Genomic DNA, 12,407 nt, shown 5'->3' with positions numbered 1-12,407 from the left:
TCTCTGACAGCAGAAGTAGCACATGTGTATACCACAGATCAATCTGGACTTTTTCCAGTGCAACTCTCAGGTGGTCTCAGTAGCCAGACCACCAAGCTCATGCAAAGGACTCTCATTTTGCACAGTCCTTGACTGCCAGAGGAACTAATACTGCACAGCAGTATTCCGAGACATCCGTACCACAAGTGACTTTTTCCATTGCTTACACAGTTGCTAACTTCCAGGTTGTTATTTGAGCAGCTCCAGTGGGAACCATTTTGTCTGCATGAATAGGAATGAGATTCCCTCAGCACAGCTCAGCCAGCCCTGATGCAGGGGACAGTCACACTTTCCAGTTCCTGCTTCTCCTCCCCTTGACCTTGTGCCCCTCCAGACTCTTTAGCAATAGCTCACTCTTATTCTGAGCTCAACTTGCCATGGCTCTTGGCTGGAGGGGATGAAATGGATGGGAAAGGGAGTGCCTGGTACTTCCCTCCAGTGACCTTCAGACCTCTTTGATTGGAGAGTCACTTTTAGGCAGGGTTGTAGGGTGATGGGAGAAAGTATCAAGGGAGGTATCTTCCACAGCAGGGAAAAAAAAAAAAAAAAAAAAAAAAAAAGCACTGCAAGCAAGTGCCTTTTCCCTTGAAAGCCCTTGGCTGCTCAGAGCTCCTCCTCTTGCAACTACTGTGAGGCTCCTTTGATAGCTAAGAATAGCCACTGTGCAGAGCTCTTAACTCAGCCACTCCCACTGTCAAAATCTGGGATCCCTGCAGACTTTGCCTGGCATGGGCTCTCCTCTGTGTCCCCACATGCTTCCAGGAAGCGTCTCTGCTCACACAGGGCAGCCTAATAAGCAGAAAACTCATGCTGGAGTTCAGATCCCACCATCACTGCCATGTGCCCTGCGCATGGCGTGCAGTGCTTGCGTACAGGCTGAGGCACTGGTCAGAGGAGTGTGTGGTGGGAAAATGCTCAGTGGGGTTTCCGCCTGCAGAGATAGCGACAGAGCCCAGGCTGACGAGTGGGAGGAGTAGGAAGTGAAAGGGGTGCTGAGGGCAAGGCAAGGCCGTGGGAATTGCAAGGACAAAGTGGTAAACCCGGGGAAAGATGGAGGTGGAGGAAGTTGGAGCCAGAAGAGTGGAATACGAGAGGTGGGGAACTGAAGGAGCCGTGGGGAATAAGGAGCAGAGATGAGTAGGAAGGTGCGTCAGTGGAGAGGAGTGGGTTGAGCAGAAGAACATGGAAAGAAAGTGGAGGGCCAGATGGCCAGGAGTGAGGACACTTTTCCCACTCCCATTTGAAAGACAGAAGAACTGGTAAGGTTATGCACCTCAGGTCCTGTCTGGACACTATCCCAGGATCTCTTCTTGGGTCTTGTGTGTATCAAGTCCCAACTAGATCGTTGCAAAATGTTTGGAGCTTGGTGTATCTCCACTAACCTTGTGGGGTAACCATATAGATTTGTCTGACCCCGCAAAACACAGAGGAATCTGCCCCTGAGCCTCAAGATGATGATTAACAGACATTGTTCAAAGGTTTGAATTTTTGCCATTTTAATATTCAGGTCTATTTGAGATGATTTCTGCAGATCTTAGTCAAATCCCCATAGTGGTCAGTGAAAATTTTTCCTCAATTTTTCCTAAAGGATGTAGCCCTGTTGAATTTAGGCATAAACTTAAAATGTGTAAATAATCTTATCTTAAAAAAAAAAAAAAAAAAATGTTGTAGGCTTTTTATACTCTGTGAGGCTGGGTGTTCAAAATCCCAATCAGGAGCTGTACTCACATTTTCAGCATGTGTCCACCCATTGCCTCTGAAGTAAGGTCTGGAAATCTCTGGTCTGAGCACTATATTTTTCAAAAGCAACAGAGTAGAAAATTCCTCCTCAAAAGCCTGAGCCTGTGAGGTCCTGAGCTGTACCCTCGATTCCTGCTTGTGGCGGAGGAAACCAATAGCACTCAACACTTTGCTGATTGCGCTGGCCTCTTCCTTATGAGGCAGCTCTGCGTATCAGGGCTCTGCATTTCCTCTTCAGCAGCTGATCACAGACACTTCGTGCATTGCTGACACCATCGGACACACCTAACACTGAACAGGGAACAAAGCTGATGCTGCACACTGCCCTTAGTGCCAGAATAATACTGGTTATGAGAGTTTTCTCCTTTTGGTATAGCACTGCAGTCACTCGTTTTGCCCTCGCTTTCCTCACTCCGTCAAGGGCAGGACTGACTTGAAGGCAGCAGAGCTACACCGTCACGAGTGGGAGCGGAGTCAGAGCCTGCCTGAGCTGGGCGGCAGCAGTGTGGTGGCTGGGAGGGCAAGCAAATGTGGGCCTGTAGAGGCATCTAGTGGCTACCTTGCCAAATTACAGACTCCACGGTTGGGGCCAGCCTCTGCCCAGTTTGCCAGAGCCGGGAGTATGAACCAGGCTCCAGTGGGCTCGGTGGAGACACAGTGCTCTCTTTTTTTTTTTTTTTTTTTTTTTTTTTTTTTTTTTTTTTTTTTTTTCTCTCCATTTCTAGGCTCTCCCCTATGTGGCTCTTTTAATAGTGATGTTGTTCTTCATCTACGCCGTGATCGGGATGCAGGTAAGTGATGCTAAAGAGCTCAACTGTGTCTGTCTTCTCCTGTTAGAGTTTTGGGAACTGACTTATAAAGTAACTAGATCAATGGGTGGTTGTAGGGCCTTGCAAGAATGTTTTTGACCACTAAGGTAAGATGTCAGCTAACCTTGGCTGTAAAACATTGCCTGTGCACTTCCAACGGGAGCACAACACACTCCAGGAAAAAAAAAAAAAAAAAAAAAAAAAAAAAAAAAAAAAAAAAAAAAAAAACACAACCAACCAAACAAGAAACCCCAACACATTTAAAGGCAGAATGCAATATACAAACAGTAAAAGGACCATGCCTGGCCTCCACACTCTCAAAGGAATACCTAGCAACCTAGCAGCGGTGTCAGAGGAGATTTACTGCCTTGGTCATTGGTTCAAAATAGTTGTTTCAGTGGGCTTATGGCCGTGCTGCACTGAACAAACCCAATTTTTCTCTCATATCACTTTCACACTGGTATAACTTCCACTGAGTTGTAAAGAGCAGCTTTTGATTTACACCTGTGAAGGTAAACATGGGATCAGACCCAGCATACTGACACGCTGTGTTTGTGCCAGTTCTTCAGGAAGCTGCATCAATACAATATCCCGCTCAGTTTGCAAAATGATCTTGGAACCCGCCTGAGCATTCAGCTGTGCAAGGAACTGATGTTGCATACAGACCACTGAAGAAAGAATGTGATACTGGCACAGTCTGTGACAGTCCCAGCCTCATTTGCTGTGCTGCTTTTCAAACTAAGTTTTACTTTCCACTTTGGTGTTAATCAAAGATCTCAGACAAGTCAACCATCTGGAACCAGAGACCAAAGTATAGAAAAGCATGGTATAATTGCTTCCAGAGGTCTCCAAACATGACAAGCTTCTTGGTTTCACAATGCTGACAGAATTTGTAAGAAAATTGATCTTACCTCTGTGACCTTGTTTTAATTTGTTTCCTGTTATTATAATCACATCTTTTCATAGACTCCATCTACCTTGCCCCAGTTTAAAAAATTAAATTAATCTTTTCTTCAATTATTACAGGTTATCTCAATTGCCCCCAGTAATTACAGCTGTCATTTAGTCTACTAGGCTCATACTGTAAACTGGACAGTTTTGCCTTTAATACCTAACAAGCTCAAATGGCCAAGATCTTACAGGATTACCTGTGCTATACAGAAAATCACTTGAGACTATTACACTAGTGTTATGAAGCTACACGTAGCATTAAAAATGGCTTCCAAGCACCCACGCAGCTGGGGGTCTACAGATGGGCACCACCAGGGATAGATATTTTATTCTGTAATTATATTCTTTTTTCTGTCAGCTAGTTCTAAGTTGGCTATTTAAGCCTTGGCTTATGTTCAAGCTTATGTTAAAATCATCTCAGCAGCCTAAAGATCATACATCCATCTTTCATATTGATCTAGATTACTAGATCACTTCTTGCCCTCTTATTTTTCAATAAGAAAACCAACTTTTCTCATTTTCCCTTATTGCTTAGAGCCCACAGACCTATTATCATTGCTTTTTGTCCAATTAGCATCGCAGACATTTTGTGTGCTGCTCTCTTGAATCTGCTGACACATAGAGTTCCCTCATACATAGGGACATGTAGGAAGGAAAATCCTTCCTCACTCCATTAAGCAGCTACCTTGAAAGACTAGATGTAACAGATCTGATGAAAATATAAGAATTTCCCACATAAAGGAGACCTACCACTTTATCTCATCTACCGCCCTGACTTGGAGCGTAACAACATTCAAGCCTCGCTACCTGATGTGCTTAAGTGGAAAAACCCAAATTGATGCTGATGGATGAAGCCACTCATGTCATGGCCCAGGAGGCACAGACTGGAGAGGCCGTGAGAGAGAGGAACCTCTACCTACAGCTCCTCGTAGGCGCTGAATGCAAAGCACTCATCGTAGCTGCCGCCAGCACCTCGTATGTGAGGGCAGCTGCAGGGTTCAAAGGAAAATCGGACTTCCAGCACGGGAAGTTCCCTTGCCTACACTTGTCTGAAATGAAAAACATGGGCTGCCTCAGCTCAAACTGCCTCTGAGCATCTAAACTGTCCTCCGGCCCCTCCTCAGTGCAGCTGGGGCTGTCACTGCCTGCCGGGGCCTGGGGGCGGTCGGGGCTGGGCAAGGCCCACACATCCATGAGGAACCACTGCAGAAAGCCTGCCGTGTACAGGCCCTCCTCCCACCTGGCATGGCCTCCCTGCCATTGCCCCCGCGCTTCTCTCCGTGTCATTGTTTCTCCTGGGGTGTTAATTATTGGTGACATTTGCTTGAAAAGAAGCTCCATGTTCCCTCGGAGCTGCTCTGTTCCTGCTGCTTCTTTTGGCTACGAGATTACAGCCCTTTGGTCCTTGAGATCTCTGTCCTGTTGCTATTGATGGGGAATAAATAGTCCTGACTGACTACGCTGTGCAAAGACCTTTCTGCCAGGCAAGGTTTGTTAAGCTCTCAGTCCTGGTGCCCAAAAGTACCAAAGCTATAGAAGACTGTTTCAAAGAAGCCTGAAACTCTCCTGCACTGGGGACTTCACATCCAAGGCCAGGCCCCTACTAAGGTTTGGTGATGGTTTCAGGCTTCATGCTGTGTGGCTGCATGGACTAGTTGGTGCTGCAATGGTTGGTTGAACATGGAAAGAATCTGTAAGCCATCCTTGTGTGGGCAAATCTAGTCCTTATCTTCACACTGCTGCGTTCGGGGGGAAGGGCCTGAAACACCTGCTGGTGACAAGTGTGCCTACTAGAAGGGCAGGCATTTGGACAATCTCCAGATCCAAGGCAACGTGCTTTACATTGTTTCAAGGCACCCCACAGAGTTGGAAGCTCAAAGCTTTGCATCTGCTGGTCTTTTGCTATCATTTCGTCCTGGTGAAGAGAGATAAGCAATGAAGGAAGGAGCCTTTACTTCTGTGTTATTGATTTCTTTCAGCTGGACCCCCTCCCCATATGAGTGTCTGTTAAAGAAAGGCCCAGTACCACGTATCCACAGTATATGAAATAAGGAAAGATGTCTTGTTTTAACAAAAGAGGCCTCTTGTTACAATATGAGTGCTTTTCTGGTGATAAAGCACAAGCAAGGGCAGCAACAGCAAATATGAAAGACCTGTGGAAATGATTTTTTAAGAGAAGAGCAGTTTCTGTTAAATATCAGAGTCAGGGTGAGGCCAAGAGCTGCAGGTGACAAGAGGTTTGGGGATTTTGCAGGACTAACCTGAAAAGACCTCTGCTTTCTGCCAGGTGTTTGGTAAAATTGCGCTGAACGATACCACAGAAATCAACCGCAACAACAACTTCCAGACCTTCCCCCAGGCAGTGCTGCTGCTTTTCAGGTGGGTGTCTGACAGCTCTGGATTGTGGCAGTCTGGGAGCATGATTCCTCTGCTCTCGGGCACAGTTTATCTCCTTCTACTGTGTCATGCTCACGAGGTGAGTAGAAACATGTTGTCCCTTAGCGGGGGAGCCTAGGAGTTACGTCAGATGAAACAACCAGTCCGTTAAGCCTCGTACACTGCCAGCTGACACTGGCCAACACTCAGCGCTGGGGCGGGAGGCAAGTCCTCCTACTCAGAAGGAAGGTAGCCAGTTTTCCATGCTCTCAAGTGTTGATATGCATCACAAACTCCTCCTTTCGTTCAAATCTAGCCAGTATGACTTCCAGCTTATTTTAGCAGGGAAAAGGACATGAACTCCCACTCATGTTTTGGCATGACCATGGCCAGCTCAGCTTAGCACATCATTCTGCTCCAGCTGTGGCCAGGTGTGCCAGGGCCGGGGAAGGGTGCTGAAAGGGTGGGGAGTTGGCACAAATTCAACACTGTCTCCTTATTTTCAAGGACTTTTTTCATGTAATCCATAGTCATGTCACACACGTCTCGATGACTCTGGCTGGTTGGAGCATGACAGCCCCGTACCCAGATTAGCCAAAGCCAGTCAGGAACAACACGCTGACGGTGGCAACAAAGCCAAAAAGAGGAGCAGGGTATGCCAGTGTATGTCAAAGCCCAGTCATCAGCCTAACTTGCTTTTAATTGACCTCAGTGACAAAATTTCCATTAATGTTCATGGGAGCAGGAACAGGTTGCTAATGTGCCAGTCCTTGTCACATCGAAGGTCACTGCTGTCTGCCTTTGCCCTTTGCCATGCCCAGGTGTGCCACCGGTGAGGCCTGGCAGGAAATCATGCTGGCATGTCTCCCAGACAAGAAGTGCGACCCAGAGTCAGAGCCAGCCAACTCCACGGAAGCCGATCACTCCTGTGGCAGCAGCTTCGCCGTCTTCTATTTCATCAGCTTCTACATGCTCTGTGCCTTCCTGGTGAGTCTGCCCCAGGAACTGAAACCTGCCCTCTGCCAGACTGAGCCCCTTCCTCCCCAGACATCAGCCCTGCACAGCAGAAGAATTATCTCAAAGAGGGGAAATCTCCCCATGGGGTCTTTCCCAGCAGCACCCTTTTGGTGAAAAAATCCTCTTGGTCACTGCCATTCCCACTTCCCTCCAGCTCTGGGGGATGCTCTGCTTCCAATCCCAATCCTTTGTGCACAGCAAAGGAGCGCTCTTCCCGCCTCCCCCTCAATGAGAAAACCAAATTAGTGTGTTGTGGGCTGTGCTGAGGCTAGCAACGCCTCAGCCACACTTCCCACCTTCCCTCCTACCTTCCTTCTGGCTGCTGAGCAGGTTTTTTCTCCCCTGCCAGCAGCAATGACTGTGAGAATACACATATCCCACTTGCATCTGCTCCATGTTGGCAATGCGGCATTGCTCAGAGCGACAGCACACGCTCTGCAGCTGGCGTCAGTGCGCAAAATCTCTCCCAGGGAACAGCAGCAACATTTTCAAAGTTTTGGTCTTGGGCCAGAAGAAATGACTTTTATCTCAGCCCCACTGCCTATAGAGGACAAATCCCAGGTTCTCCCACCACTATCCCGTTCTGCTGGTCAAAGACACAGGTAAATAAAAAACCATCACAGCCTGTCTAAGCATTCAGCAAACTTGGGCCTCATCCATTGAGTAGGGAAGAGAAAAATGTGACCAGCTGAGAATAACCCACCTCTGGGATCTTTCCATTTAAACTAGGGGGGAACAGAGAATCAACCCCTAATGGCTTCCTAGTTTTGTAAATCCAAATCCAAACCTTAAATGGAGAACCCAGTAAAGTCTACTGTTACCTGCCTCATCCAAAAAATCATCTCTGTCCTTGTTTGCAGATCATCAATCTTTTTGTAGCTGTTATAATGGATAACTTTGATTACCTGACACGGGACTGGTCCATTTTAGGACCACACCACTTGGATGAGTTTAAAAGGATCTGGGCAGAGTATGACCCGGAAGCCAAGTAAGTAACCCAGCATCGATATCAGAGCTTCTTGGGAGAACAGGCCCATTATTTTCTGTTCTCTAGACCCAGAGCAGTAAGTGCCATGTTCCTCCTGCAGGAACACTTTTTTTTTTTCTGTAAAAATCCTAAAAACCTCCACAAGGTATCTGGCAGTGAATCCATAAGCCAGCAATGCTGTGATACACAAAAATCTCACCATTTAGGTTGTATTGTTACCTGGCAGGACACTGCTTCACTTTCAGCTGGAAGGAGATACAGACTGTTTAGGGAGGGGCAGCAGGAGATTAAGGAAAGGAGGTTGGAGGGTTGGTTTATTGTTGCGTGTGTTAGGGATGTTGAGCTGTGACTCTTCTACTCAGAGTACAGCTGCTGTGCTTAAATCTCCGTTTGTCATATGTCATATAGGCCCATCACAACCTGCACCTTTACGTGGCTGCGTTACGTTGTCTACAAGGTTATTCACATCAGCAGACTTGCAGGGATTTAAAGTTACACAAGAACAATTCACACAAGGGCTTAACCGACATTCAGTATTATATGCTCTGTTTGGCACATGCTTAGGCTTAAAGTGCATTTAGATCCCTGTGGCATTACAGTACAGTTGACAATTGTAATTGCAAAGCCCCCTTCGTAGTGCAAAAACTGTGGAAAGAAATCCTGGCATAAACTAAAAGCACATCTCTTTAGGAGACATAATGTCAAGATTAATTTGGGCTCAGGTTCTGCAATATGTGAGACCATGTCACATTATCAGAGTGATAGGTAAATTGAAACCCTTCTTCCCATCCATGGTGACTTTCCAGAGAGTCTTTTGATATGGGTAGGAGATAAACACAGAATTCTAATAAATACACTGTTTGTTAACAAAACAGATGCTACTATTTGTGCTTGTTTGAAGGCAAGACTGTTGTGGCTGAAGCCATATAATAGATAGCTGCTCAGTCCAGATGACATCCTGTGCCTTCCCATCTGTAAATAGAAGGCATTTTTTTCCATCTTCCCCATCCATGTCCCATGCTTGAAGCCCCACCTCTGGCTCTGGTAGCTTTCCTCCCTCCACAAGAGAATTTGTCTTTTCAGATGCCATTTACGTATCTTAAAAGAAACCCACCTGCAGCTGTGGAGGAAGTTCAGCACTTTGTTTTACACAGGCCCCAGTGACAGGCCAGAGCATAAACAAGTATCAATAGACAGTGGCTTGGGGCTATTTATATGGAACGTAAAGCACCAGGAGAAAAGAGACCCCTTGCACCTCTGTGCCTGCTATAGCCCTAAGACTAACAAGTAAACAAGCAGCCATAGATTTTGAGCAGGTCAGTGGTGGGGGGACAACCCCAAATTGTCCATTCGTACACTAAGAGATGGCAGCATTCAAAACAGTGAAGTCAATTCTTGCAAGTATTGACTTGTGTATGACGGACAGCTGGGTTTTCTGTACTAGTATGAGTTATACGAGTGCTGGGCAAATCCTGAGGAATGAACCCAGTGCAAGAGGCGTGAAATAATACCTGAAGCTATGCCCAGGCTACATGGCAGCATGGGGCTGGAGAGATCTTGGTGACGCTTCTAGCTGCACCTGCACTCAGCAGGCAGATCAGCAGGTTGCCCTGTGGTGAGGATGCAACCCTCACTCTGCTTTCTTCTCTAGGGGACGGATCAAACACTTGGACGTGGTGACACTGCTCCGGCGGATTCAGCCCCCCCTGGGCTTCGGGAAGCTCTGCCCTCACCGGGTGGCTTGCAAAGTAAGGCACACTGCAGCTCGGGGAAAGGCTTGGGAGCCACAGCACCTAAAGAGCCAGCAGCGGCAGTTTCTAGATAACCCTGCCTGCCGCACAGCCCACCGCGGCAACAGAACATGTTTGAACCGACCCCCCTGATCCCCTGGCCATCCTGCGCCCCTCCCCAGCTTCTCTGGGTGGTGACAACCTAGGTGAGGGCTGGGGGGTCACCCCCAGGCAGGGTGTCAGCTAGTCAGGGACATCAGCGCACTGCCGGCCCTCTCCCTAGCTGGGAGAGAGCATCCATGCTACCTACAGCCCTCAAATACCCGGTGCTGAATCAACCATACATATGTTTGCAGTATCAAACACATCCCAAGAGAGATTAGGACAGTCAGAAGTAATAGGGCAAGTAAAAATATCTCTCAGATTTTCTTTGGACTAAGCAGTGCACCACAAACCTAGTGTTATCTCTCATTCTTGCTTAAATAACTGATGGATACAAAACAGCAAGGTGAGTGTGGTATTAAAATACACAAAGGGCAAGGACAGATTTTATGTGAAAATATCTACTCATTTATTTGGTTGTGATACTCCAGCAATGAAAAAGGACTCTCTCTAGTGAATAATGATATGTTTATAACCTTTATGCTTCATTCACTTGAAGTTCTTTGTTCATCTCCTCGCAAGTCCCAGAGTTTGTATGTGACACTTGTATTTATGTCAGTCTCAGCAAAATACAAAGCCTGGGGCCTGTACACAGGAATATTACTTCTGTGGCCTACTGCCAATCCCCTTCAGTCTGCTGTCTAGTGATTGTTGGTTGTTTTGATCTGGTTCAAACCCTCCAGTCTATGATTGCAGTGGCAGTGATGGGGGATGACACTCTTTCCTCCGATTTGGTACTGAACCAGACCTGTTGCATGAAAGTGGCAGAAGACAGAGCTCAAACAAATCAACCGCTGAAAGCATAAGAGATCAAATCAGGTCCCTGGTGTCTCTTACCTCCTGAGACAGAAGTAAGGACGTATGATCTGGTGACTCTGTTACATCTGTCTGAGATATATGTCAGTCTCACTGAAGTTTACCCTGCAGCTGCAACAGTACTTGGCACTCACTCTCTGTCCTGTCTGGCTTTAAAGAATTATTGCAGGGCAGACACAGCCTTGTTTTAACAGGGAGAGGGGGAATAGTTGAATAAAGCAGACCAGCTTTCAGGTTTGACTAATCCCCTTTCTTCAAGCCTGTCACCTAAAAATAAAGATTCTGGCTCTCTGTTTCTGTATGTTTGCACCAGGCACAGCTTTAGTGCAGGTGAATTTGCAAGTGCCTCATGAAGTATAAAGAAATCAGTTTGCTCTTGATAAGAAAAAAAAAGATGTCATTTAAAAGCCAAATGGTTTGGGGACTGGAACAAATCTCTGTCCATGTAATACACTGTGGGCAAATGTCCACTGGCCACTGGGGAAACCAAAGTTTGGAAAGTGACAGCCACACTGAAGAAAACAGGGTATCTAGCAATGAGAGAGAGACCTTCAGGCAAACACACCAATGGTTGGGACCATCAGTGGATATGACAAGTACTTTTATAATTGTGTAACTAATTCCACAGGCCATGGATGCTCACGTAAGAGGGATGGCAGGTCTGGAGGGCACCAGGAAGAAAGAGCATGCTGCAGTTCATGTGTTGGCAATACAATTGTTCTCTTTCTTCTCCTTACCCCACAGCGCCTTGTCTCCATGAATATGCCACTGAACAGTGATGGGACTGTCATGTTCAATGCCACGCTCTTTGCATTGGTCAGAACAGCACTGAGGATCAAGACAGAAGGTAAGAAGCCTGCTGACTGCAAGGGTTTGAAGGTAGCTGAGTGGTGTTCACACCAAAGTGTCCTGAGCTGGCATAGCTGGACTGTTAATAGCTTTGCATAGGCCAGCAGCTATAGTTGGGGAAATCTTGTCCCCTTTGTTGCACTCTGTCACCTGCTGTAATGAAAGATACTGGTCCTGAGTCAAAACCTGGACTCACATATTAATGAGATGCTCTAAAAGAGCACGTAGGTCTGTGATTCATAGCTAAACACCTCTGCCTCAGGAGTGACTGCATTACATTTCGGGCTTGGGAAAGCAGAGACCAGCAGAACCCTATCTTACTGTGCTAGGATTGTACCCCCAGCTGAGCCAAAAAAAAGTAAAAATTTTAAAATTATATTAAGGCCTTGAATGTTGCGCTAAACAGAATTTTCCTAAATTCCTAAAAAGGATTCCCTTTTCTTGTCCGGCTTAGCCTCAAACTCTCAGAGTCGTTGCCAGTGAATTCCTGGGAAACCACCTAAAGTCTCAAACTGCTTGCTTTCTTTCTTGCCTTAGCAGAATCTTGTAAGTGATTAGGGTGGGAGTTGGGAACTAGCCCAGCCCTCCTGAGTCAGATTTCTGCTGTTGATGTTGTCCACCTGTTTCATCCTCAGCAAGTTACTTAGTGCCTCCACTTCCACTGCATCCTATTAAGAGAACTACTGCTGTGCAGAGCCCTGTGCAGCACACGGAGGAGCCTTGATGCTGGGGAGCAGTAAGAACAGCTTCAGGAACAGCACCTTTAGGAGGACAAGATAGTGGGTTTTGTACACCTAGAAAGATAAGAGAGCTTCAGTTATAAGGGGTTTGAATGTACATAAATCAAGAAATAAAACTGAAGGTGAGTTGTTTGGGAGGAAATGGGTATCTGGAAGGAAAGGCTATAAACCGAACCTGCTTCACTCATTC

The 12,407-nt window shown here is 46.6% G+C and overlaps 1 protein-coding gene across 6 annotated transcripts in view; it reads left to right on the top strand.

The window, feature by feature from the left end:
- CACNA1C (calcium voltage-gated channel subunit alpha1 C) overlaps nucleotides 1-12,407 on the top strand; it is a 498,678-nt gene that overhangs the window by 464,873 nt on the left and 21,398 nt on the right. For all 6 annotated transcript variants that reach the window (XM_042795184.1, XM_032986290.2, XM_032986289.2 and 3 more), the window contains 6 exons: nucleotides 2,505-2,570; nucleotides 5,827-5,918; nucleotides 6,737-6,902; nucleotides 7,793-7,920; nucleotides 9,572-9,668; nucleotides 11,373-11,475. In XM_042795184.1, the coding sequence (XP_042651118.1) occupies nucleotides 2,505-2,570; nucleotides 5,827-5,918; nucleotides 6,737-6,902; nucleotides 7,793-7,920; nucleotides 9,572-9,668; nucleotides 11,373-11,475 (652 nt within the window). The remainder of the gene's footprint in view (nucleotides 1-2,504; nucleotides 2,571-5,826; nucleotides 5,919-6,736; nucleotides 6,903-7,792; nucleotides 7,921-9,571; nucleotides 9,669-11,372; nucleotides 11,476-12,407) is intronic.

Source organism: Tyto alba, unplaced genomic scaffold, assembly GCF_018691265.1.
Source record: "Tyto alba isolate M040663 unplaced genomic scaffold, T.alba_DEE_v4.0 Super-Scaffold_21, whole genome shotgun sequence".
In the NCBI taxonomy this organism is placed as follows: Eukaryota; Metazoa; Chordata; class Aves; order Strigiformes; family Tytonidae; genus Tyto; species Tyto alba.
Note: the sequence above shows the minus strand (reverse complement) of the source record. Positions and strands in the feature narration are given on the sequence as shown.